The 27,991-nt window shown below is 43.2% G+C and overlaps 1 protein-coding gene and 1 long non-coding RNA gene across 5 annotated transcripts in view; one reads left to right on the plus strand and one right to left on the minus strand.

Annotated features, from left to right (window-relative positions):
* Positions 1–3,391: 3,391 nt before the first annotated feature.
* ARHGEF3 (Rho guanine nucleotide exchange factor 3) overlaps positions 3,392–27,991 on the minus strand; it is a 324,746-nt gene continuing 300,146 nt past the window's right edge. For all 3 annotated transcript variants that reach the window (XM_077278523.1, XM_077278521.1, XM_077278522.1), the window contains 8 exons: positions 24,670–24,840; positions 23,564–23,626; positions 22,489–22,585; positions 21,886–21,962; positions 13,109–13,366; positions 10,297–10,467; positions 5,609–5,795; positions 3,392–4,070 (listed from right to left, as the gene is read on the minus strand). In XM_077278523.1, coding sequence (XP_077134638.1) covers positions 3,724–4,070; positions 5,609–5,795; positions 10,297–10,467; positions 13,109–13,366; positions 21,886–21,962; positions 22,489–22,585; positions 23,564–23,626; positions 24,670–24,840 — 1,371 coding nt within the window. In that variant the 3' untranslated portion in view covers positions 3,392–3,723. The remainder of the gene's footprint in view (positions 4,071–5,608; positions 5,796–10,296; positions 10,468–13,108; positions 13,367–21,885; positions 21,963–22,488; positions 22,586–23,563; positions 23,627–24,669; positions 24,841–27,991) is intronic.
* On the plus strand, positions 5,752–27,885 carry LOC143788695 (uncharacterized). Of its 2 annotated transcripts, XR_013218712.1 has the most exons (4): positions 5,752–5,815; positions 21,369–21,469; positions 23,430–23,656; positions 27,014–27,885. It is a non-coding gene; the product is annotated as an uncharacterized LOC143788695 (long non-coding RNA). The 2 variants fall into 2 exon arrangements; XR_013218711.1 differs by lacking the exon at positions 5,752–5,815 and having other exon boundaries at positions 19,255–21,469; positions 27,014–27,883.

Below are 27,991 nucleotides of genomic sequence, written 5' to 3' on the forward strand. Positions count from 1 at the left end.
GCTATAAATGACGAGGCGGCGCTGGTATCACTTACTGCTTTTATCTCCACCCCCTGACAACATCATCTTTCACAGAAGCTATGGCGTCATCTGAGAGCCAGCACGGCACTCGCCTCTCCCACAGTGTCCAACATCCAGGCCACAATGTAGTCAGAGGGCGACGATGGAAAAAACTAGTGAGTAACTGAAGTGCTCACCCCTGTGATGTCCTGTTCTAGGAGGGGTGATGGCTGCTGCAAGGAGTGATGGCTGCTGCAAGGAGTGAGTGCAGCACCAGCCTCCTGTGACATCATGTTTGCCACTCCTCTCAAATGAATAGTCACAGGAAGTACAGTTAAAACGCACATTTAGGGATTAACTAGATGGGGGAAAAGTGTAGGGTATTGTGTAATAAAGCAAGTTGCAAAAGAGGCTAGGGCGTAAGGATAGGTATTTAGAAAATACATTTTAGGTCTGGACCATCCCTTTAATTAATCGATAAAAATATATTAACACTTCTGGTTTTGAAAGCATTCTTACTTTGCACACATGCATGCTTCTCAACATTGCCATTTGTAACACCATGAAGGAAAAGTCATGAAATAATGAAAATCACAAGATCGATAGACATCTCAATTTATTCAGCATCGAGTATGAGCACTATGTGCAGAAATCCCCGCACTTACAGCCTTGGCTGCTATCATTAAGATTATTTATGGTCGTCTGAGGAATATTCTGCAGCGCAGAATGCAGTTGGGTACAAATCATTAAGATCCCCAGCTGGCAGCTCCTTTCCCATTGCCGACCAATGAAGTCCCCGATTTGCGCAACAGGAGCCTGTTAAAGCCACGCAGCCGCTCATAGAAGCGCGAGCAAGATGCGGCCTGGCATTGTCTCGTTGAAAAATGACACCTTGGACAATGACGAAATGGCCGTACCACTAGTTACACCACCAAATGTAAAAGCTGTTCGTTTTGTTTGGAATAAAGACTTGATGGGTCCGGCAACTCTACATTGCCACCTTGCACCATAGTCCTGTGCATAGGAACGGTGCGACGTTCCCTCAGTGTGATTTTCATGGCGTTGCCCATTCTGGTTTTACATTGTAGATAGGCATTTCACAGTTATATCATGACTGTTGGAATGAAATAGCTCTTTATGAAATAACATGCTTACCTTAAAGGAGTTTTCCCATGAACAAAAGTTAATTTTAATCAATAGACCTCAGAATAATAATAATTTCCACAATTGGATGTGTTTAATAAATATGTTCCTGTTCGGACATAATCTTATAAATGTGCCCCTGCTGTGTACTGTGTAATGGCTGTGTCTGACCATGCAGGAACATGGTCTGATCATACCACAGCTCCTGGACAGGAGGAAGCAAAAGAGTATACAGACAGGACACCATGGGATCACAGCTGATTCTGTGAGGTGAAACATTTCACTGCCCGATTTTAAACAATGTTTTACTTAAAAAATAAATAATTGCTGCTATTCCATGCTGTAATGTCTGTATACTTTAAGGCTATGTTCACACGATGCGGTTTTCGCTGCGGATCCGCAGCGGATTTGCAGCTGCGGATCCGCAGACGTTTTCCATGCAGGGTACAGTACAATGTTACCCTATGGAAAACGAAATCCGCTGTGCCCACTATCCTTTTTTCGGCTTGAAAATCCGCGCGGATTTTCTGCGGAAAAAAAGAAGTAGCATGTCACTTCTTTCTGCGGATTCCGCAGCGGGTTTTCACCTGCACCAATAGGAAAATGCAGCTGGAAACCCGCAGTGGAATCCGCAGTAGAAAAAGGACTGAAAACCGCAGTGAAAACCACCGCAGGTTTTGCACTGCGGTTTTCACAAATCAGGACCTGAAAAATCCGCAGCGAAAAAAGGATCGTGTGAACAAGCCCTAAATCTGGTGCAAGTCATTTTTTATTCCTGGTTTTAGACACTTTTTTCGCCTCATCCAACAAGATTTGGCCCTGCTAGAAAGGTGGCATGACCTAGTGGAAATGAGCATGGTCTGAATACAAACACTGCTCACCGAAAAGAAACGTGACACAATTTTACTGCAAATTTGTGGAACAAAGTAAGAAAAGTAATGGTTGTGTAAACTTAAACTAGACAGTCTTAAAATGCAACAAATTTATCAAACTGGTTCATGCTGTTTGCTAAATTTGATGCATCTTTAGACTGTATACTGCACCATCTGAGAATTAGGCTGCCATCACACTAGCAGTATTTGGTCAGTATTTTACATCAGTATTTGTAAGCCAAAACCAGGAGTGGGTGATAAATGCAGAAGTGGTGCATATGTTTCTATTATACTTTTCCTCTAATTGTTCCACTCCTGGTTTTGGCTTCCAAATACTGATGTAAAATACTGACCAAATACTGCTAGTGTGACGGCAGCCTTAGACTGTGTTGATAAATATGCCCCGATGTGTCATCCGCGTGATCACAGCTTCATTGTGATAGAGTTTTTCCACCATTTCTTAAGTTTACATACAGCCCCGAAGTGGTGAAAAAGTTAATTAAGAGTATATATGCACGTATGCTCCTCCATCTCGCTGGCCGTGTCCCCCGACAGTCTCTTTTCCTTTTCTTCCAGTGCGGCCTGCTGTGCTTGACAGCTGCAGCCTGATTGGCTGTCGCAGTCACATGCCAACTACTCCGGAAGGAAAGTAAAGAAGACCAGCAGGAAACATGGCCAATGGATGCAAGAGCATCTGGATAGAGATGGTATATATTTATTTTTTTACAGCAGGGCCATATGTAAACTTAAAAGGGGCGAAAACCCCCTTTTGAAGGCATTCTCATTCTGACATAGGCGACGCACCAGCAGTTATATCCCCACAAATTAGGAAATGATAACTTATAATAGTGAAAAACAACTGAGGCGGCGATCTAATAACCATGTATAAGTATATAAGGGAACAATACAAATATCTGTTTATACCAAGGAAGGTGACGGGCACAAGGGGGCATTCTCTGCATCTGGAGGAGAGAAGGTTTTTCCACCAACACAGAAGAGGATTCTTTACTGTTTGGGCAGTGAGAATCTGGAATTCCTTACCTGAGGAGGTGGTGATGGAGAACTCAGTCGAGGGGTTCAAGAGAGGCCTGGATGTCTGCCTGGAGCGTAACAATATTGTATCTTACAGTTATCAGGTTCTTTAGAAGGACGTAGATCTGGGGATTTATTCTGACGGAATATAGGCTGAACTGGATGGACAAATGTCTTTTTTCGGCCTTGCTAACTATGTTACTATGAAATGCCATTACTTGTAAATGTAAATCCCCAAAACTCTCATACTGAACTTATCATATTTATGTAGCGTATAATTAAAATTTTCCTTTTTTTTTTTAATCTCCGTTTTTTGTAGTAAGACACTGTTAATCTCTTGAACAAAAAAAAAACTACTTTTTTTTTTTTACAGTAAACATATATTTTTGTATATAATACACATATAGACAGTAGTTTAAGAGACTCTTCTTGACAGCATGCCGGTGGTACTATCTGGATAGACCGCGTCTATCCCAATGCACAGCCGATTTAGAAGACAGGGGTAGGTGCAGGTCCAGCTCGCAGTTAAAGCTGGCTGCTACAGTACTGTTGACCATGAATACTATAAGTCTTGATGGTGCCCTCGTTAAGAATATTATAAAAGTGCTTCTCCAGCTGCTCCATACACGGAATGCAAATACTGTACAGGTAACAAGCAGGTATATTCCAGGTTTTGTCAAACATCACTCTCAACCTGCTTGCTGTGTATGCTACAGTCCGTCTGTTCCATCTGTTCACAGTCCATGCTGACCTCACTAGTGTCCATACTGCAGTCTGAGATACTATCTGAGTGGTCCATTTGTTCAAACCTTGTGGCCTGCTGAGGATCGCAGCATCCCTCTGCAGATATTAACAATTGTCCTTCTAAAGGCAGCAGGTTGTCTCCTCCAGCACACAGGACTGACTCTTTAGCTTGCCGGATACAATTCAGCCACTGTTGCTTATTGAAAGTGTCATTTGCTTGAAAAGAATGAGACTGGGCTTGGGGTCCGTTCTTGTAACCTACTCTGAAAAAGTTTTTAACTGCAAATAGAAACGAGAGAAAACTATAAATATGCAGCTTTAAAATTAAAATCATGCAAATTTATGAAACAACCAGATCTACTATTGCACGGAACGGTGATACTATTCCTAAATAATAGTGTTTTCTATGTAAGTTCTTGCAGAATTCCACTATGTGAAATTAATTATTATAAAACAACGCGTGGTGTGTGTCCGGTGTTGCTGCATAGCCCCATTCACTTGAATTGGGCTGAGCTTCAATTTGAGCCACAGCACACATAAACAAAGGTGGTGCTATGCCTAAGGCCGGTTTCACAAGTCAGTGGCTCCGGTACGTGAGGTGATAGTTTCCTCACGTACCGGAGACACTGACACACGTAGACACATTAAAATCAATGTGTCTCTGCACATGTCAGCGTGTTTTCACGGACCGTGTGTCCGTGTGCAAAACACGGAGACATGTCAGTTTTCGTGGGAGCGCACGGATTACACGGACCCATTAAAGTCAATGGGTCCGTGTAAAACACGTACCGCACACGGATGCTGTCCGTGTGCAGTCCGTGTGCCGTGCAGGAGACAGCGCTACAGTAAGCGCTGTCCCCCCAACGTGGTGCTGAAGCCGCCATTCATATCTTCTCTCCAGCAGCGTTCGCTGGAGAGAAGATATGAAAAATCCTTTTTTTTTTTTTTGTTTTTCGTGTTTAAAATAAAGATCCCTGTCCCCTCCCACCCCCTGTGCGCCCGCCCGCTGTTACTAAAATACTCACCCGGCTCCCGCGCTGCTCCTCTCCGCGCCGCAGCTTCTCCTGTATGAGCGGTCATGTGGTGCTGCCCATTACAGTCATGAATATGCGGCTCCACCCCTATGGGAGGTGGAGCTGCATATTCATGACTGTAATGGGCGGCACCACATGACCGCTCATACAGGAGAAGCCGGCGGAGAGGACGCAGTGAGGGAGCCGGGTGAGTATTTTAGTAACAGCGGGGGGCGCACAGGGGGTGGGAGGGGACAGGGATCTTTATTTTAAACACAAAAAAAAAAAAAGGATTTTTCATATCTTCTCTGCAGCGAACGCTGCTGGAGAGAAGATATGAATGGCGGCTTCAGCACCAGATGCAGGGGACAGCGCTTATCTCTAGCGCTGTCTCCTGCACGCTCCGTGTGGTACCCAGTCGGCACACGTGTGCCGCACGTGTGCCACACGGATGGCCTACGTGAGCTCACGGACACACGGACATGGATAACTCCGGTACCGATTTTTCCGGTACCGGAATTATCTGGACGTGTGAGACTGGCCTAATAAAAGCCAAAAAGTTTGCGATGCTCCTGTAAATGGAGGTAGTAGTTGAACCCATGCTGATCATAGACTATGGTAACCTAGGGATCCTGAAACCCCCAAATCAGTGCTAAAACCATATCCATTTTAAAGAACCTGTTAGCAAAATGTTACTTAGCATTTCAAAAACAAAATAAACAAGAGCCCAACATTAAAATCCAGCTTACTCTAAACTCTCACTACAAGGCTTTATTGAATTGGACACAATGAAGCCAGACTCACTTCTCTCATTGTTGGTAAAGGCTCCACGTAACGATCCGGCCACACGGACCTCTCCATCTTGCAAGTCTTCCACTACAAGATCCTTTACAGGAATTGGTTGTCGATAGAGCTGATAGTAAACTTTGTCATTTTGCATTATAGTTCTTGTAATAACCAGGACTTCTTGAAAGAGGAACACATGAAATTTCTAAGAAAGAAACAACTGTGGTAAGTAACAGATAATCTTATGTGTCATTTTTTTTTCTTATAAGGCTACTTTCACACATCAGGTTTTCAGTGTCAGGCTAAATCCGGCGAATGTTGGAAAAACTGGATCCAGCGCAGATTGTGAAAAACTGATGCAACGGATCCGGTTTTTTTACAGATCCGGCTAGCCTATCTAGATTATTGGATAAAAAAAAAAATTGGCGCATGCTCAGTTTAAAAAACCGGATCAGGCCGCCGGATCCGCCTTTTTCCAGATCCGGCACCTTCCGGCTCCCATAGGGTTCCATTGTAGCAAACAGCCAGAAGCTCCGGATACGGCGCTTCAGGCTTTTTCGCTGGAGACAAAAAACGTTGCAATGGACGTTTTTCAAGAAACCAGAAGCGGCAGATTTGCCGGATCCGGCGAAAACCGCACGAAACGCAATGTCATCCGGTGCAATCCGGCACTAATACAAGTCTATGGGAAAAAAACCTGATCCGGCGGCAACATTCGCCTGATCCGTTTTTTTGAAAATTAGCCGGATTTAGCCTGACACTGAAAACCTGATGTGTGAAAGTAGCCTAAGTGAAATCTGTTAGTGAATTATGAACCAAACATTACCCCATATGCATTAGATGACACCTGATGATATTTTACTGGGACCAGACAACAACCTGATGTGTTGAGTAGTGTTGAGCATTCCGATACTGCAAATATCGGGTATATTTGCTGTATCGGAATTCCGATACCGAGTTCCGATATTTTTGCGATATCGGAATCGGAAGTGTGTAGTGCGTATGGTTCCCAGGGTCTGGAGGAGAGGAGACTCTCCTTCAGGCCCTGGGATCCATATTCATGTAAAAAATAAATAATAAAATTAAAAAATATTGATATACTCACCCCTCCGGCGGACCCTGGCGCTTAGCGGTGCCTCCGTTCCTAAGAATGCAGGGAGTGAATGACCTTCGATGACGTCGCGGCTTGTGATTGGTCGCGTGAGCGGTCACATGAGTGGTCACGCGACCAATCACAAGCCGCGACGTCATCGAAGGTCCTTCACTCTGCATTCTTAGGAACGGAGGCAGACGCTTGGACCGGTGAGAGCCGGGGTCGTCAGAGGGGTGAGTATATCAATATTTTTTATTTTTATTCCTTATTTTATACATGAATATGGATCCCAGGGCCTGAAGGAGAGTTTCCTCTCCTTCAGACCCTGGGAACCATTCTGATATTTTGTGTCCCATTGATATGCATTGGTATCGGGTATCGGCGATATCCGATATTTTTTGGATATCGGCCGATCCAATCCGATACCGATACCTTTGCATATCGGAAGGTATCGCTCAACACTAGTGTTGAGCTGACCATAAACATTATTAGATAGCAGTCAACAGAATGATGCGACACCCGCAGACATCTTGGCCTTCTTTTCCATACACAGGAGTGTTTACTCGTCTGAATGCTCCTGTGTTTGCTTATGAGAAAGCCACCGATAGACAACTCTTCCGATGGTTTATTTATCTGCAGTCTAAAATTGGACATGCCAGATCAACATCACCCTCAATGATCAATTGGCTGGCACCCCCATACACATGTCGTCAGAACCCGTCGATATGAGCCGACATTAGTCTGTGTGTAGTGGCTTTTAGAGATCCTCATTGATCTCTCCGAACAAATTATACCGGGGGAGGTAAGAGTTGGGCAGTCGGAATTTCAATGCTTAATCCTTTTGTTTTCAGAGGAGTCTAGGAGCAGCTTTCTCCAATCTCCCTGTATAAAAGAACATCGAGGCTCGGCCGAATCAAGAGTCCATGTGATCGTGCTGACGGCTATCGCATGATGTATCTGGCCAGCTTAAGATATGATGGATGTTAAATATCATCAAATATTCCCATTAAAGAGTATAGCGAGTTTAAATATATACAATTGCACTGGAAAATAGTGAAATTATCAATCGAGGAGAAAAAAAAAAAAGAATGTGCAGCCTAAGATACATTGAAGAAACTGTAAAGGAGAAAATAAATGTAAGGTTTCTTTTAAAACCTGCAATGGGTCAGAAATGTAATTTCACCTAAGCTTTGGAGGGCGGTATAGTATTTATCTGTACTGAACTATGAGATTCTGCAGGATTATATCTGCAGCTGTAGAATGAGATCCTTCCAACATGCACAACACATCATTACGAGTGAAATTGGATCCTACAAGATGCATGGAGCTCTTTCATCTGTGAGTGACACATGGCTCTGAATATAATGGATAGGTTACATAAAACAATGGCAGCTGGGGTGAAGTAAGAGATGTAAGAACCTCACTCGCCAATAATCATGTAATCAGTACAAATAACAAAATGATCACATTTGAAGAGCTGCAGCTACAAAGATCAAAGTGCTTCAGTTCTGGTTGATGTCAAATCCTTTACTGTTGTTGAAAGGCTGTGGGGAAGGGACAGGGGTGGGGGTTTAGGAAGGCTTAATGAGTGCTATACAAGAACAGAAAGGATTTGACTTTACATGACTTGATCTGAGGATATCGCATAAAAGTGCAGAAGAGTTTAAAAAAAAAAAAGCCCTGTGACCTTCATCTGTCAATCATGACAACTTACCATGAATATTTTACAGGATATAAGGAGATCAGAAAGATCACATAAATTATCTTCTTTTTACAAAAACAATACCCCATTTCATTAAAAACTATCTTGGATAAGGTCTGAAATCTAGCCCAAAATAAAGGTCTACAAATACTTTTATAGTTTTAAAGGGAGTCTGTCAACCCCAAAACTGAAATCACTTATACAGTAATATAGGGGGCTTAGTTACTATAAAAAATCATACCTGTACAGTGGATTTGCTAGTCTTACATAAAAAAAACGCCTAATACATATGCAAATAAAGCATGGTCAAGGACTCTGTGTTCCAACCCCTTAATTAGCATTCCCTTAACATGATTGACAAGGCGCACTTGCCCAGAGTGAGTGCTGCCTAAATTGAATCCCCGACCCTGCACATTCGCACTGACACTGCAGGTTGCCGTACATGCGCTCACACACAGTTATACCCCTCTCCTGTCTGCAGTGGTCATCCGCTACTTTGTGATCTTGTATGCAGTGAGACAAGAAAAAAGGATGAGAGCGTACGATTTACACTGTGTACCCATACTGTGAGCCTTTGTTCATCTTACATGTGGATGTACCTGAGCCTTTCTAGCATTTTTAATGACAAATAGAGATGTCCTTGCAATCAAAAGTATCAGAGATGAGCAATTTGATTTGTGCTGCCACAGTCCACTGTCCAGTCTGGTCCTCCATTTTAGACGATCTTTAATTCTTTACCCAGCATCATGGTCGCATCTATTGTGCCATGACATCATGGTATCCCAGGGCTTAGTAAGCGCCAGCGGCTGTCATGTGACCGTAGGAAAAATCGGCAATGGGAGGATCCTGTACTGTCCCTTAATCTATGGATGCCCTAGTCTATCCCTAACCCCAGGGTTACCCCAGAAGGTGGAGATGCCTGGGTCTCGTACCTGTCTGTGCTCCTACAAAATCCTACCCTCCTAGCCCTCCCCCCAGAGAGGAAAGGGGTAGGAGGAAAAGGGTAACGCTGGCTAGACAGACAGGGGACAACTAAGGTACAATCAACCAACAGACACACAGGATAAAATACAACGGGAAAATAGATACACAATAAAGAGGCAGAAAAGCAACACAAAAGAATGCCAGAAGGGGAAGGTAGAGGTATTCACAAACGCATGCAACAATTTCAAGACTCTCCAAAACACTTTCTCCAATGAAGCAAGGGACAGAATGAAGATTCTATTGCTCTCATGGAGGGAAGCCAGAAAAGGTTTATATAATGGAAAGGTGTGGTTCCAATAAGCAGCACAGCCAGTAGACCACTCTAAACCTTTTCCATGCCACAAGAAAACTTAACTCATTAATGGCTGTGTATATTTAAAGAGGACCCGTGGTCACCTAATCGCCGATTTTCTAATCACAGATGTACCACAGATCCCAACAGAATGCGGCACATTCATGACAACGGCACCCAGGTTGCCATGTCGGGGATGCTAGGTGCAGAAGTGAAATCCAGATGTCACGGAGGACTGGACTGGCTGACTGATCCGGGATGCTAGAATCTAACTGCTCATCTTTATTCAAAATGCAATCTGTAAATGTTAATAAGGTCCTTTGGGATTTGCCAGTATATCTCTAAACATGGGTTCAGTACTGCTATCATGGCTCCATCAGCTATGTCTGATCTATTTTCAAACAAGTACCCTCTAATCGGTAAGAACCATGTTTAGTTATGATGCACTCCTTTAGGCTTTCTTTGTGGTTCTTTTACTTTTGATATTAAGCTCAGTACTGAAAACTGCACTACTCTCAACATCATAAATTCTGTAATCCCTGATAAAACCATAAAAAGACAGCTTTAAAATTAACTAAAAGCAGTGTCAGGTTTAATACAGAATAAGTGTCACATTGACTGACTGAATTACTTACCGCTCCTCTGTTGTTCTTCAGCTCCCCATGACATGACAGAGCACGAGAGTTATCAATTAGTGGATCCCTCTGACAATCCTCAAGATAAATCAGCCTCTCCTTGTAATAGTGACATTCAGACTCTCCCGTCTTTACGTTAATTTCCGTTACAATCCCCTGAACTATATTAATCTGCCAGAAAATAAGGGACAGTATTAGAATAGACTCCATCCGCCTACATACTGCACATATAAAATTCATAGAAAAAGAATGAACCATTACAGTGGTGTCATCACAGCGTGAAATAACCATTGAAATATCCCAAAAATAGAAGAGAAGTTGCTGAATTATTTAACCTCTCATATATTCTCCCTGTACTGTATTAAACTTTCCATGACAGTCTGTAAGATAAGCAATCAACTATCCTGACAGCTAAGGGTCTGCAGAAATGGGCATGTGAGGTCTTTCTGGATGACTTCAGCTTTTTTTTTATTGAGGGAAACACACATATAATACCGCTGATGGTGACATACTTGGAAGAGACTCTTTCCAGGTATAAATATGCCTGGATTGTTTAATAAACTTCTGTCCAGATACAACTTAGCAGCATATTTATCTTAGCAGGATTGTGCAGAAAGACTTCATTCTTGTTACACCATGCAGACCTTTCACGGGAAGGGCAGAGGATGCCGACCTGCATTTATTAGGAGCTGGGATTATCTTAGTTTCTATGCTTATGTGATGTCTTTATGCTTTTAGATAGTGAGATTATTATTACTATACATTTTTATAGCGCCATTTATTCCATGGCGCTTTACATGTGAACGGATGTAGCAGAACGGATGTGAACATGTAACAGATAATTATAGTTTAAATATTTGCACTTTGAGAGATGTTGAATTGCCAATTTGCTAAAAAAATAAATATCAATGCGTTAGAGAGGTCCGACTCAGAATTAGAGCAGAAAATGAATGCATGAATTCCCACTCTGGTGGACCTGGCTTGTTGAATTCTTTTGAATGGGAGCCGCACAGTACAATGTGTCCACTGCAGGGCAGAGGAGGAGACAAAAGTTTTAAAAATGAGACTAGTCGTGATCAGCTGATCTCTTTTGAAGTTTGGGTTATCTAGTTGGGAAAACCATTTTTTGCAAGAAAAAAAAAACAATTGGATTTCCATAAATGTTAAATATTGAATAAAGTAGTCCCTCTTTTAAAGGGAATCTGTCAGCAGGTTTTTACGATACAATCTGACAGTCTCATAAAGTATGGTCCGAGACCCTGATTTTAGCTATCTTTCGCTTAGTTTACTGGTTGCAACAATTGTGAAAGAATCATAGTTTTCTCTATTGCAGATCCAGCAGAGCTCTGAATGCTGAGCTGTGTATAACCCCGAACACACCACTGATTGGGAGCTTCCTGTGTACAATGTATAGTGACAGAAAGCTGATAATCAGAGGGTTGGACCATAAGGTACGAGACACCTAGTCCTGTAGTGATAATCTCCTGCTGATAAAACACTGATTTTATTGAAACGGCAAAACACAGCCCAGTAAGTGACACATCACTGTAATCAGATTCTCAGGCTCTACATTAAGCTGCTCTCAGATTACATAGCAAAAACCTTCTGTCTGATTCCCTTTAAAAAAATAGATAACTTGCCTTGCGCACCAGTGTTGTTCCAGCAATATCGGCACTGGGGCTCGTGTTACGTTGTATCACGTGACCCCTGCTGCCAACCAGCGGCTGCTATTGTGCTGCTGAACACTTGCAGCCTACCAGCGGACGCTGATTGGCTACAGGGCTCACTTGGCATAAAGGTACCTTCACATTAAGCGACGCTGCAGCGATAGCGACAACGATGCCGATCGCTGCAGCGTCGCTGTTTGATCGCTGGAGAGCTGTCACACAGACCGCTCTCCAGCGACCAACGATGCCGAGGTCCCCGGGTAACCAGGGTAAACATCGGGTTACTAAGCGCAGGGCCGCGCTTAGTAACCCGATGTTTACCCTGGTTACCAGCGTAAAATGTAAAAAAACCAAACACTACATACTTACATTCGCGTCCCCCGGCGTCCGCTTCCTGCACTGACTGAGCGCCGGCCCTAACAGCAGAGCGGTGACGTCACCGCTGTGCTGTACTTTCACTTTCACTTTACGGCGCTCAGTCAGTGTGGGAAGCGGACGCCGGGGGATGCGAAGGTGAGTATGTACTGTTTGGTTTTTTTACATTTTACACTGGTAACCAGGGTAAACATCGGGTTACTAAGCGCGGCCCTGCACTTAGTAACCCGATGTTTACCCTGGTTACCAGTGTAAAACATCGCTGGTATCGTTGCTTTTGGTGTCAAACATGACGATACACGGCGACCTAGCGACCAAATAAAGTTCTGAACTTTGTTCAACGACCAGCGATATCACAGCAGGATCCTGATCGCTGCTGCGTGTCAAACTAAACGATATCACTAGCCAGGACGCTGCAACGTCACGGATCACTAGCGATATCGTTTAGTGTGAAGGTACTTTAACAATGTCATGCAAACCCTGGGAGACTCAGCACTGACATTGCTGGAATAGTACAGTGGTGGGCATTTTATTTTTACAAGGTGGGCAACTTACTGTAATTTAAAAAGGGGTTGTGCATAGTAGTTGACAACCCCTTTAAGTTTTACAGAAAGAAGTCTATTGGAAAATAGGATTTAATTGCCAGAATACAAATTGCAAAAAAAAATCCCCTAAAACTATGTACAGAATTATGCAATTACATAAGACCAGAAATTGTACAGAGTGACTGTCTCTGAGATCTCGCGAGACCAAAATAAAATGTTACTTACGGCTTCTTCCAAATGCTGCTGGTCCGGATGATCATTTGGCGTATGTCGGAGTATTTCCTTCAGTAGCAAGTGATATTTCACTAGCCGACTCCTAGGGATGTCTAAGAAATTCCATAAGTCTAATTTGCGGCTAAAGGGTGACTCTAGACAGCGTTGTAGAAAGTCCTGAACTCGATGGTCCTGTTTCTTGTGGTCCAGGAGAGCTTTGGCTGCCACTTGATTACTGCAGTAGCTGTCGTAGGAGTTTAGGCAGGGCAACTGCAAAGTGGGAGAAGAAATGTACTAATAAATGACATCGTATAGCATAGTAATAAATGACAAATATTATACTGGCTGGTTTGCTGTAAAGATGTATACTTAATAAAATTAATAAATGTCCTTTTAACCAGGGTCCCTCAGATTAGGTTTAGGGGAAAAATCTTAATTTTTCACAACTAAATAACTTGTGAAGTTTTATGAAAAATCCGATGCTCTATGTAGAGACAACATCCTGAGCTCGGAGACAAGGTGCTCAGGTTCTGAATTGGGAGTGAATGGAAATGGTTAACTCTGCACTAAGTACTTAAATACTCATAACTGCTTCCCATAAAGAATGTTAGGTCCAATTTATAAACTTCAAGAAACCCTTTCAGATGTGATGAGGGTCATGGAGATCAAAGAGAAACTCTACCGGCAAGTCCTTCAAGAATAAGGTTAATGGTAATTTTCAGGCTTCTTTGTCTTTCTTCTGTCCTGATGATAATACCCCTGACATGTTTCATCAGTGACAAACTGTAAACACAATGTCAGAGAGACGGAATCAAAGGGCAGCCAGTCCCTCCCATCCTTTCACAAACGCCACTAACGGGAGTCTAACAAAGCCGGCCTGACAACCTATTGAGTCCTAACAAATGAGCTAAAATAACTCCTGGTACGTCAGACACAGTTCTGTGCACACATTCACGGCAACACAAGGCCTGACTACAATCCTTTCTAACATGGAGGTGTATGTATGCGAGTCTCCGTCACGCTTGGCTGGGGCGTTATCTAGTATGGTCTACTTTATACCGATGTAAATAAATGCATAATATGATTTAAAAAACCGGGAGCGCCATGGGAATGTTATCCAGTACTCGATGAGAACTTTTCAAAGTACTGATTCCCTGCAACCGATCCTGATCTAGTGCTGTGATTTAGCTCACCAATGCCTGAGCAGATGAAGTCACTACTATAAGTTAGATGAAATACCACACCTGCCAGACCATAAAAGTAACTTTTAACAAAGTTTTCTTAATGGTCGTCTTGTGAAAATGAATGAAAATAATACAGACGAGCATATGGATCAGTTAGTTAATGAGCCCCTAAATGCTGCTGTCTCTAACACTGAGAGAAGATAGTAAAAAGAAACAGAAATCCAGTCTGGTGCCGGCGCTCCCGAAAATTGTAATATGTGATAGATCGGCTTATTTAAAGGGAATCGGTCACCCCAAAATTCGCCACCGTCATCAGGGGCTTATCTACAGCATTCTGTAATGCTGTAGATAAGCCCCCGATGTAACCTGAAAGATAAGGGGCGGTCCTGGTTCGGTTCGGGTCTGATGGGCTTTGCGGTGCGGTCCAACGCCTCCCATCTTCATACAATGACGTCCTATTATTTGCTTCCTGTCGTGGCTCCGGCGCAGGCGTACTGCTTTGCCCTGTTGAGGGCAGAGCAAAGTACTGCAGTGCGCAGGCGCTGGGCCTCACTGACCTTTCCTGGCGCCTGCACACTGCAGTACTTCAACCTCAACAGGGCAGATAAAGTACGCCTGCGCAGGAGCCGCAGCGTGAAGACAAGAAGAGGACGTCATCGTATGAAGATGGGAGGTGCCGGACCGCAACGCCCATCGGACCAGACCGCACCGGGACCGCCCCTGGGTGAGTATAATCTAACTTGTTTTTCTTATCTTTCAGGATACATCGGGGGCTTATTTACAGCATTACAGAATGCTGTAGATAAGCCCCTGATGACGGTGGCCACAGCTTATAGGTAAATTTTGGGGTGACATATTCCTTTAAAAAAAATATTTTTACCAAGTAAAAACAACGCATTTCAGCTTTAAAAAAAGCCTTCATCAGGTAAAATATACATCCATACTGAAACAATAACCATGTCTTTATAAACCTTTTTTACAAATGGAAAGGGAGGGGTGTTTGTTACTAGCACCAATCCTTCACTTAATTTGCGACAGAAGATAGGGGAGAGCAGAGAGAACGATCAGGAGCTCCAAGGGATTTGTATTTTTTTTTGTAGATCACTCGGCTAGATAAAGAATTTCCCTCAGTCTAAAGGTACCTTCACACTGAACAACTTAACAACGATAGCGATCCGTGACGTTGCAGCGTCCTGGATAGCGATATCGTTGTGTTTGACACGCAGCAGCGATCTGGATCCCGCTGTGATATCGCTGGTCGGAGCTAGAAGGCCAGAACTTTATTTGGTCGTCAGATCGGCGTGTATCGTCGTGTTTTACCATTGTAAAAGTAAAAATAAAAACAGTACATACTCACCTTCTGATGTCTGTCACGTCCCCCGGCGTCCGCGCTGCTGCTCAGAACTTCCTGCACTGAATGTGTCAGTGCCGGCCGTAAAGCAAAGCACAGCGGTGACGTCACCGCTCTGCTTTAGGGCCGGCACTTACACAGTGCAGGGAAGCGGACGCCGGGGGACGCGATAGACACCGGAATGTACTGTAAGTATGTAGTATTTGTTTTTTTTTACATTTACACTGGTAACCAGGGTAAACATCGAGTTACTAAGCGCAGCCCTGCGCTTAGTAACCCGATGTTTACCCTGGTTACCCAGGGACTTCGGCATCGTTGGTCGCTGGAGAGCGGTCTGTGACAGCTCTCCAGCGACGGCATCGTTGTCTATATCGCTGCAGCGTCGCTTAATGTGACTCGAAGATCTAAGTGGTAACGTTTCTACTTGTAGAAAGTGACAAGCCAAGAGAGGAGACTTAGGGTACTGTCACACAGTGCCATTTTGATCGCTACGACGGTACGATTCGTGACGTTCTAGCGATATCCATACGATATCGCAGTGTCTGACACGCAGCAGCGATCAGGGACCCTGCTGAGAATCGTACGTCGTAGCAGATCGTATGGAACTTTCTTTCGTCGCTTGATCACCCGCTGACATCGCTGGATCGTTGTGTGTGACAGCGATCCAGCGATGTGTTCGCTGGTAACCAGGGTAAACATCGGGTAACTAAGCGCAGGGCCGCGCTTAGTAACCTGATGTTTACCGTGGTTACCAGCGTAAACGTAAAAAAAACAAACAGTACATACTTACATTCCGGTGTCTGTCCTCCGGCGTCTCAGCTTCTCTGCACTGTGAGCGCCGGCCAGCCGGAAAGCGAGCACAGCGGTGACGTCACCGCTGTGCTTTCCGGCTATGGCGCTTACACAGTGGAGAGAAGCAGAACGCCGGGGGACAGACACCGGAATGTAAGTATGTACTGTTTGTTTTTTTTACGTTTACGCTGGTAACCACGGTAAACATCGGGTTACTAAGCGCGGCCCTGCGCTTAGTAACCCGATGTTTACCCTGGTTACCCGGGGACTTCGGCATCGCTCCAGCGCCGTGATTGCAACGTGTGACCGCAGTCTACGACGCTGGAGCGATAATCATACGATGCTACGACGTCACGAATCGTGCCGTCGTAGCGATGTAAATGGTACTGTGTGACGGTACCCTTATAAACCATGCTTGCTCCTCTGGAAAATTAAATATGCAAATTGTCTCTTTAGAGAAAAAGAGGATTAGAACTCTTGAGCCACCTTTAGAAAGCAGTGATCCTAAAAGTCAATATCGACTTTTTAACGAGCCTTGCAATATGACTTGGTATAAAAGTCATACCAGAATTTCAATTTGAACACAGTGTTTTGCGGTGTTGACCTTCATCAGTACAAAGTGATGAACGAGCGTTTTCTTCTCATTCATCGGGTGATCGGCGGCCTGTTTACACTGCAAGATAATTGTGAACGGAGTTTTTTGTTAAGAATGCCCATTCACCATGATGTTTCCATGTAAATACAGCTTTACTTATCACTGATTATATAAAGGGATATAATCTCCTACACAAGTGCTTTAAGGGAATATCCCAATCTACACCAAAAACAATCATTTACTTAAGAATAGGCCAAATCAGAAATGAGTCCTGCACCTGCAATTCAGGTGACCCATTTAAATGCTGATTTAAGTTGCCTTGGGGAATGAATAAGTAAGACTTCCTGAGACCTGTAAATTGCTCCCACTCCTTGTAGAAGAACAGCAGAAAAGTATTCACATCTTATAGAAGAACAAAAGATTAAGTCGGGGAAATGTACAGCTCCAGGTCTATGAAAATCCTAACCTATCATTCCTTGCTTCAGTTTTTTCCTGCAACCTGGGGTGATAATGACGTTCTCCCACGCAGGAGGCCGGGCAGGGTGTGTGGATTTTCTGATAAGCTGAATAACCTTAGGGGAAACACAATGCATTCCTACCTCGCTTAGCAAGTTAAACCACCCTAAATTTGCGAAGGCGAGCGGCAAATGACAGCCAATCTCTGCGCTACAACAGGAGGTCCAAGCAGCAATAACTAGATACTGGTAAAAAAACCCAGTTCTGTTGCATTATAAAGGGTGGTATTACCGGTACCTTTAATCATTAGTTAATGTTAACGTTTCTCTCACTCTCATATACTGTATGTATTCATTATTTCTTGGTTCTGAAAACCAATTACAATACATTTCTTCTAGATTCTGTTCTCTTATTGTGAACCGCAGAGTTATTCAAATCAATGGGGGAGATACATAAAAACTTTTTGCTAGATTTCACGCTATTCTTCGGCTTATTCTTTTCTTTTCATAATGAATTTGCAAAAATTACTACATTTCTGTTTTTTTTTCAGTCAAGATGGGGTGCAGAGTGTACATTTAATGAGAAAAAAAATGATTTTTTATTAATTTACCAGATGGCTACAATGTAACAGAGCGAACAATTTAAAGGGGTCTGAATACTTTCCGTACCCACTGTAAGTAAAGGCTATTAACACAAAGTTATTTCCACCAGGAGACCCCTTGATGCGCGTTTCCCACAGCTTCCACAGAAGGGGTTCTGCCTACTATGTTTGGGACACCGTATTCTGGGTCGTTGGTGCTTTTGTACACTTGACGCTATACTATTTCTGAAACTGCATGAAGCAAGCATTCCCACCAGGGGAACATCACAAATATAATATGCTATGCATTACAACATGGATTCCATCTGGTCTGACATATCACTTTGAATGTCTGATCCAGTGTTCAGCATTAAGTTAGGCTTCTTTCACACTAGCGTCGGGCTCGGTCCGTCGCAGTGCGTCGGGCCGAGGTCACCGACGCTAGCGTTGTCTCCGCCGCACAACGGGTGCAGCGGATGCATTTTTCCAGCGCATCCGCTGCCCATTGTGAGGTGCGGGGAGGTGGGGGCGGAGTTCCGGCCGCGCATGCGCGGTCGGAAAAAGCGGACCGTCGGGAGCAAAAAACGTTACATGTAACGTTTTTTGCTCCCGACGGTCCGCCACAACACGGCGCAACCGTCGCACGACGGTTGCGACGTGTGGCAATGCGTCGCTAATGTTAGTCAATGCTGAAAAAACGCATCCTGCAAGCACTTTTGCAGGATGCGTTTTTTTGGCAAAACGACGCATTTGCGACGTATTGCAGTTAAAGCTAGTGTGAAAGTAGCCTTATTCTTTTATTGTGAAACTAGATGGTGGCTCGATTCTAACGCATCGGGTATTCTAGAATATGTATGTATGTATGTATGTACGTCGCGCTTAGCACAGTCACGTAGTATATAACACAGACAGCCACGTAGTATATAACACAGCCACGTAGTATATAGCAGCTACATAGTATATAGCAGCCACATAGTATATAGCACAGCCCACGTAACACAGACAGCCACGTAGTATATAGCAGTCACGTAATATATAGCAGCCACGTAGTATATAACACAGCCACGTAGTATATAGCAGCTACATAGTATATAGCAGCCACATAGTATATAGCACAGCCCACGTAACACAGACAGCCACGTAGTATATAGTAGTCACGTAATATATAGCAGCCACGTAGTATATAACACAGCCCACGTAATATATAGCATAGCCCACACAGTATATAACAGGCCACGTAGTATATAACACAGCCCATGCAGTATATAACACAGGCCACTTAGTATATAACACAGCCCACGCAGTATATAACACAGCCCACGTAGTATATAGCACAGCCCACGCAGTATATAGCACAGCCCACGCAGTATATAACACAGCCCACGCAGTATATAACACAGCCCACGCAGTATATAATACAGCCCACGCAGTATATAACAGCCCACGCAGTATATAACAGCCCACGCAGTATATAACCCAGCCCATGCAGTATATAGCACAGCCCACATAGTATATAGCAGTGTGGGCACCATATCCCTGTTAAAAAAAATAAATAAAAAATAGTTATATACTCACCCTCCGGTGTCCACCGAAGCTGTCCCGATGCGTGTGATGCTGCCGCCAGCTTCCGTTCCCAGTCATGCATTGCAAAATTACCCAGATGACAGCGGTCTCGCTAAGTCATCTGGGTAATTTCGCAATGCATCACTGGGAACGGAAGCTGGCGGCATCGCGCGCATCGGTGGACAGCAAAAGGTGAGAATAGCACAATTTTTTATTATTTTTAACATTATATCTTTTTACTATTGATGCTGCATAGCCAGCATCAATAGTAAAAAGTTGGTCCGGGATGGGGTCACACACTGGCACTGACTGGAGGGGAGTAGGGAGGGGCCAATTTGCGGCCGTTCTAAGCCTGTCGCTGATTGGTCGCGCCCGGCCGGCCACGACTAATCAGTGAAGCGGGATTTCCGTTACGGAAGTTAGCGACAGACACACAGACGGAAGTACCCCTTAGACAATTATATATATAGATTGACCCAAGTCTTATGCTTTATTTTTGGTCCTACAGACATTTAGCTGAATGAAATCTGTTTTAAACTACTTCTTAAAGGGAACCTGCCACCAGGTTTGGCCGATATAAGATATGGCCACTGCCTTTCAGGGTTTATCTACAGCATTCTATAATGCTGTAGATAAGCCCCCGATTCGACCTGAAAGAGAAGAAAAATAAGTTTTATTATACTCACCCGTGGGGCGGTCTGGTCTGATGGGTGTCGAGGAAAGTACTGCAGTGCGCAGGCGCCGGGGAAGGTCAGAGAGGCCCAGCGCCTGCGCACTGCAGTACTTTGCCCTCAACAGGGCAACAGCTATATCGTTTTCCATTCATTTGTATTGAGCTGCTGCAAATTGTCTCTTCAGAGAGGAGGAGGACTTGAACTCTAGTGCCACCTATTGGAAGTAGAAAGGATCGCTACTTCCAATAGGTGGCACTAGAGTTCAAGTCCTCCTCCTCTCTCTGAAGAGGCAACTTGCATATTTAATTTCCCAGAAGAGCACTGCATGGCCTATAAGTCTCCTCACTCAGACATGCCAGGCCTGGCTGGTCACTCTCCACAAGGAGAAACTTTACACCTTAGATCCTTGAGCTGCTGCCACACACCGCTGTCAACAACAAACTCCTCCTGCAAACAAAAGGATCAACGTGCATGGGAAATTCAGCTTGCCAATCTGTGTTTTACCCAGTATTATCTGTCAAAGGAAAGAAACGGAGAACCCTATTCACACTGAATCGTTGGCAGTATCTGACAACTTTTCTGTGTATGGATGGAATTATCCAAGAAGTATCGTTTCTCCTTGCGGAGATTGACATGCTAAGCATGCCGAGATGAGGAGACTTAAAGCCGCAATGCTCCTCTGGGAAATATGCTAATTATGCAAATTGTCTCTTCAGAGAGGAAGAGGACTAGAACTCTAGTGCCACCTATTAGAATTAAAATCTCACATTTTCCCTAAGCTCCAGGTTACTCCTCACTTAACAGTAACATTATTTTGCAAGGACCTGCATTTTAGCACATGCAGTATAATAAAATCCCATTCTGATCGATCCGCTTTCGATTATTAAAATATAAAGCATTTCTTATTATAGATGATAGACAAATACGTCATGCAATATTTAGGAACACAAAGAAACAAATTTGCAGCCAAATATGTGCATAAATGAGTACAATACACATTCGGATATGGGATTTCCTCAAACAACCCATGATACAGGCACAAGATTACGTATGTAATGCGATTATGTTATTTTAAAGATTACAAAAAATGAAACGACAAGACCAATAGTTTTCTCGGTTCCGCATTTCACCACGTCAAAGGGTCAAGTCTCACTTCCCAATGCATTTGTAGGAATTCCGTAAGTGTTGTATCGTTTTCTAGTAATTGTCGCTTGGTCTTTGTCGCTTGTGGAAATCACCACGAAGCAAAATAGTTTTTTTCATGTGACTCATGAGATGGAAATTCTGAGACTTTCTTAGAAAACGAACGTTGATAATTTCTTGTAGGGATTATAGAAAGACTACTGAGGTTTAGAGAACCTGCTTTTCCAAAAGGCTGACATGCTTCCTATGGAGATCTCCACTCCTGACGAAACTCATGCATTCTCTGACACGCAGCTTTGATTCTGGAGGACAGAATAGGATTTCTACAGCCCTCCACCTCCACAGTTGCTTCCTCAGTTACTGGTAAATTGAATAATAATGCTGGCAAATCACCGCTGAAAGGACAGGACATTAAATCATACTCCCAGCTGAAGAATGAGTCACATCTTACCCAGCCTACTAAAATGTGGCCAACATGTTCTGTGGAACCGTCTGGTTTCCTGACATCACGCAAGCGTCTGAGGAGATCTGTGGTAATTGGAAAAATAAAATGATCAAAAGAATATTCTATTAGGGTGGATGAACGTTAAGGGAATCTGTCAGCAGATATTTGCATGTATTCTGAGAGCAGCATGATGTAGGGGCTGAGGCCCTGATTCCAGCGATGTGTCACTTGCTTGACTGCTGTCATTTTCATACAATCACTGTTTTCTTTGCTTCAGATCTAGCAGTGCTCAGAATGCTGAGCCCTGTATAACTCCACCCATACCAGTGATTGGCTGGTTTCTTTGTATCCTGTATAATGACACAAAGCTGCTAATAAGTGGTGGGCGTGGGGTTACACAGTTGACTAGGAGGCACTAAACACCCAGTCCTGTAGTGATAATCTCCTGCTAATAAATCACTGATTTTATTGAAACAGCAACAGACAGCCTAGTAAGTGACACATAGCTGGCATCAGGGTCTCAGCCCCTGCTTCATGCTGCTCTCAGTGTACATGGCAAAGAACTGCTGACAGATTCTCTTTAAAGCAGAGGTTGAGCAGAACGTTTACCTTCATGCAGTGGAATGAGAGAATCCAGGGTTCCGAATATTTGCATTAATTCTTCTTCCGTCATTATGGATAATTTCAACATTGGGTCATGATATGCCTGAAAGAAAGGGAGACACATAAAAAAAATATAGCTAAATATTTATTATGCAGGAGCTTATGAACAGCACCATTTTTGTCCATGGCATGTGCCTGGTAGTTTTAATACTATTAATGGAGTTTTCCATGCCAGGGCCACTGTATCATGCCGAATCTTCTGCCTGCCAGTTCAAGCTGGCGACATGTTATTTGCTTTCTTGCAGTCACGTGCTGAATTAAAGTTCTCTTTGATCATGGTCCGGAAGAAGCCAAAGTTCTGGACGAAACTCTCGGTCACACTAATCAGCGTGATATGGAACATTGATTTTCCAAGTATTTATTGAAGCTTTTTTTATTACATACGTTTGAGTATAACTAAATAAATATTTGTTACTCCAATGCGCAGTTTGCTGGATTTTCACTATGATATATTTTTCTTTTATGAGTTGAGCAGCACAATGGCTCAGTGGTTAGCAGCACAGTGGCTCAGTGGTTAGCACTGCTGCTTCTCAACGCTGTGATTCTGAGCTCAAATCCCACCAAGGACAACATCTGCAAGGAGTCTATGTTCTCCGTGGGTTTTCTCTGGGTTTTCTCCGGTTTCCTCCCACACTTTAAAGATGTACTGATAGGGAATTAAGAATTGTGGACAGTCTGTAAAGCGCAGTTATAATTATTTGCACTAAATAAGCAAATAAAATATTTACTTGATCCAAGATATCATCAGTTACAGACAAGTTGCAATTTTTGCACCATTTTTCCCCCTGAACTATAGGATTGTGCCAAGTGGAATGTGTTCCCCTTTTTTTTATCTATGTGAATATACAGCATTGTTAGCACAATGGTTTTCTCTTAAATTTGTTTAGGACTCGCCCTTTTTAATCTGTGATATGGACTGATGGAACAAGACAGAATCCATGTAATATTACGGCCGAAGTTGCTGCCTGACCCAGAAAAGACCTCTTCTATTAGATACATGTATTTGTCAGTGACAACTTACCTTTTTTGCCAATTTCAAGTCCTCTATTAAGTCTTCCTCCCCTTGGGACAACTCGAAAATAGCCTGTGAAAATGTATATAGTTATTCATACAGGTAAGGCAATGGCATCGCATACAGTCATACGGGCATAGATATTTTGTATTGGAAACTCATTCACTTTTTACTTTACGTCTCAAAACTAAATCGCCATAAACTGCCTCGGTTCCACCTTGTAAATGCCGTGTAACAATGATCAAAAGTAGAGCAGCACGCAAAGATCAAAGTTGTGAGACGAGAAAGACCTCTCACCCACTGCCGGCAAATGCCGAACCCATTTAAGTATTTCACACGTGTGGAGAGAACAGTATCACAATCTGAAGGAGGGAAACCCGCCACTTTTCCGTGCTCTGCAGGGGACGACCTGAGAGTACATAATTACTTAGTCATGTCCATATTATTCCCTGGGAAACTAAACTATGTGATCCTCGACAATGGTCATCGTGCTTTAAACACACATCATGCTGGTATGTAATGATGTCCATCATTATCAGTAAAACCCCAGCTGCATGGTGTGTAAGGCTGCAGAGCAGGAGAAAGAAGAGGCTGCACGGTAGAAAGCAATGCAATTAAATGGGTTGTCCAGAACTCTTCTTCAGGAGTTGGGTCCAGGGCTTAGCTCCAACCACTAGAATGGGGATGAGTTGCAATACCAGACAGAGATCACGGTAAACAGTGTCTCCATGCATAGTAGAAAGAAAGATGTGGCACTCGCCTAGTAGTGTTGTAATCAAAAGTCCTTTATTTTACCATCCATGGGTTGAAGACATTGAACAGGGGCGGCAGGTGGAGGTGAGGGTGCGGGATGACGAGAGTTGACAACGGCCGTTTCGCGCCAGCTGCGCTTCAACGAGTCCAACGGCTTTGACCTGGAGCCGATGAAGCGCAGCCGGCACGAAACGGCCATCGTCCACTCTCGTCATCCCGCACCCTCACCTCCACCTGCTGGCCCTGTTCAATGTCTTCAACCCATGGATGGTAAAATAAAGGAACTGAACTGAAAAAACTGAAGGACAAAATAATCTAATCTGGATGTCACAAACATAAAGAAACTCAGCAGTGGTACAGACCTCCTGACGCTTGATCTCTTTAGATGTCAGCACTTGATTAACACAAACATCGAAGGTCTCGCTCCAGAGTTTGCTGTCTCTGCGTTTTGTGATGGGTGGAGGGGCATTTCTTGACCAAGGTCTCGGGGTAAACAGATCTGGTCGACTGTCACCTCGGAAACTAATAGAGCGCTGAAAGTGAAAAAGAGATAAAATAATAGTCATCATTAGATATAATATACAGCAACAGATTAACTAAGGCCACGTTCACACATTCAGTATTTCAGTCAACATTAGGGGTGTAATGAGCAGAGGAAAACTATAATACAAACATGTCACCACTTCTGCATGTTTCACCCATTGCTCGTTTTGGCTCACAAATACTGATGTAAAATGCTGGCCAAATATTGAACATGGCCTAATACTAGACCGATGCAGTACAAGCAGCCATTCACAGAATGGCAGGAAACCCGATCCACAGTGTCAGCTGGCAAAACTGCAGGGCGGTCATGTGGAACCAGAGCGGCCGCTGGACACTGAAGAAGATGGCAACCAATAAATATTTTCATACACTTGCATATTATTGCATAGACAATTAGAACGGATTTTGAAATACAAATTTTGCTTAAAGGGAATCTGTTAGCAGATTTTTGTTATGTAATCTGAAAGCAGCATAATGTAGAGGCAGAGACAAGGATTCCTGCGATGTGTCACTTACTGGGTTGTGTTTTGCTGTTTCCACAAAATCTGTGTTTTATCAGCACAAGATTATCACTACAGGACTAGGTATCGAGTGCCTCCTGGTCCAACCACGCCCCCAACACTGATTGGCTGATTTCCGTGTACACTGTATATTAACAGAAAGCTGCTAATCAGTGGTGTGGGTGGGGTTATACAGGGCTCAGCATTTGAGACCTGCAGCAGGAGAAACTGATTCTTTCATGACTGCTGCACCCAGTAAACTAAGTGCTACATTGCTGGAATCAGGGTCTCTGTCTATAAATCATGCTGCTCTCAGATTACAAGGCAAAAATCTGCAGAGATGTGCCTTTTAAAGATCTAAATCTGAAAGAAAGTGGTCAGTCTGTGCTATGTTTTCCTATTTTAACTACATAAAAGTATATATATATATATATATATATATATATATATATATATATATATATTCATGAAATATAAGGGGTAAGTGGGGTCGCAACTAAGTGATGTAATTGCGTTGCAGAATTAAAATTAGTATGTATAGCTTGGCGGGGCCAGACTGTAAATCATCTCCTCAAACAGAATCCTATTGTATTCTGCAAGGAATATTTGCATCTTATGAAATGCAGATCCGAAAGGAACACAGAATTATTTCTTTGTCATGGGTGCTGCGCTCTCTGTCTGGTGACTTTCTGTCATCAGGAACTTTCCAAACCTTAATTTCACTTTCCGTCTTAAAGTGGCCACAAATAAGATTTTGGATGGACACATTTGGCTGATTTAGACCATTTTCTATCACATGAATGATCGTGACAGATGACAAGCTAATCAGATGTTTTCGGGGGCTTTGATTGAAGGGTCATTTATCTGCATCCCATACCACAGAGCTCAGCAGTGGTCGGGCATTTTAATTTATGGCGTCCAAAAAGGACAACTTGGATAGATGAATCATGAATGGATATCTGATATTCTAAATGCATTAGCTAACTTTATTTGTTTTACCATCTAAATGGGATTTTTTATATTTCCGGATCCCTACCCTGTGCACAATGTAAATGTCTACACCAATAGTTTCTATATGATAGCCATCTACAACCCTAAAAACCAATGTGTGTCTTAAGGTGGCCGTACACATCCAACACAAGTTGTTTGATGGATGAGCAACCATTGAAGGACAAATTCTCGTGTGTACGATGTTTCTTTAGAAGTGGTGATACACATTTTATTTAGTCTGTATTCGCCAGTATTGTCGTTCAAACTGACAGGTTTAATAATGATTGATCCTTCTGGGAACAATTTGGGAATCATATTTTTTGCAGAAGAATCATCCGTGGACTAGTGATGAAACTAGTGATGGACTAGAGACGAGAATTCTAAACATGGCTGACTTTCTGCCAGACGATGACTGTCATCACTTATGTTAAACTTCACCCGTGCGAAGGTGCAAACAAACTTTTACGTTCCCCATGGAGCTTTTAAAAGGGCAAAGGATAATATTTTCTGAACACCACGCTGTCACAAGATGTCTTTGGCTATCCCAGCTATCTTGATTTCTTGTGTTTAACATGTTCTTCCCCTTAATGTCCTGCAGCTTTCTAAATCTTTTCCTAAATGCTTTATTATTATTACTGGGAAATCCAAAAAAAACTCCTCCTTTTTATTTTAGGGGAACACAACCACTTCTCGAAACACAACCAGAAGCTGAAACCCCCAGCAATAAGCTGATGATGGAGGAACGTTTGCGGAGCAACCATACAATTCACAAGAGTCATTTAAATGGATGGCCCACCATAAAATACATCATTGGGCTGGGTCTACTTTAGCCACCCAACCTGGCTCCTAGAAGGAATCCTTTCCATGACATCTATATGACCACCTGACAGATGTCTTTATGATAAACCAACACTGGTCTTCGGGACCTCATACAAGCCACCATCTCAGCCTCTGAATATATGATTTTTTTCCCTTTGCAAAAAATACACACTTGCCAATGCATAAAGTGGAATTAATGGACATCTGGAGCTCAAACTTGGAAGGTCGGCAGAATCTCGAGACGAGAGATTTCATACATTTTTCCACTATATTATTTATGCCTGTCTTTATGAGTCTGGCTTTGTCGACCTTCGTTGGCCGCAGTCTTGTTTAGGTTAGTATAGGTCTCGGTTACTTCTTTCCTCCTACTCTAAACGTCTCTGTCCTTAAGTAACTGTATCCTATGGATCATTCTGTTTTGATAATTCCTAATTCTGTGACTTTTCTTTTAAAAAAGTCGGGAAAGCTACGGTACAATAATGAGAGCAGTTACAGGAGGGAAACAGCTGTTTAAGCCACAAAAGTAAAGCTCGGGCCTCTGAGAAAAGTTTAGCCAAAACATAATTTACTTTCCACATTGGTGCTCACAACTGTAACTAATAAAAAGCCTTTCTTTTAGACCTAAGACATATTTTCCTTGACCTCTTCAGCACCGGCGAGCTTCTGCAAAGTATTACACGTCTGTCCCCCCCCCCGACATTATACAAGGAGGCTGTTGGCTGCCAAGGTGGGATCTTTCCAGACCAGTGACTGTACACTATTTTCTGTTCCAGTCACGCTATATGCTGCTTTCTGGATGAGAAGCCACTTCAGTAACTTGCAGCCTGTCTAT

This window comes from Ranitomeya variabilis, chromosome 8, assembly GCF_051348905.1.
Source record: "Ranitomeya variabilis isolate aRanVar5 chromosome 8, aRanVar5.hap1, whole genome shotgun sequence".
Taxonomy (NCBI): Eukaryota; Metazoa; Chordata; class Amphibia; order Anura; family Dendrobatidae; genus Ranitomeya; species Ranitomeya variabilis.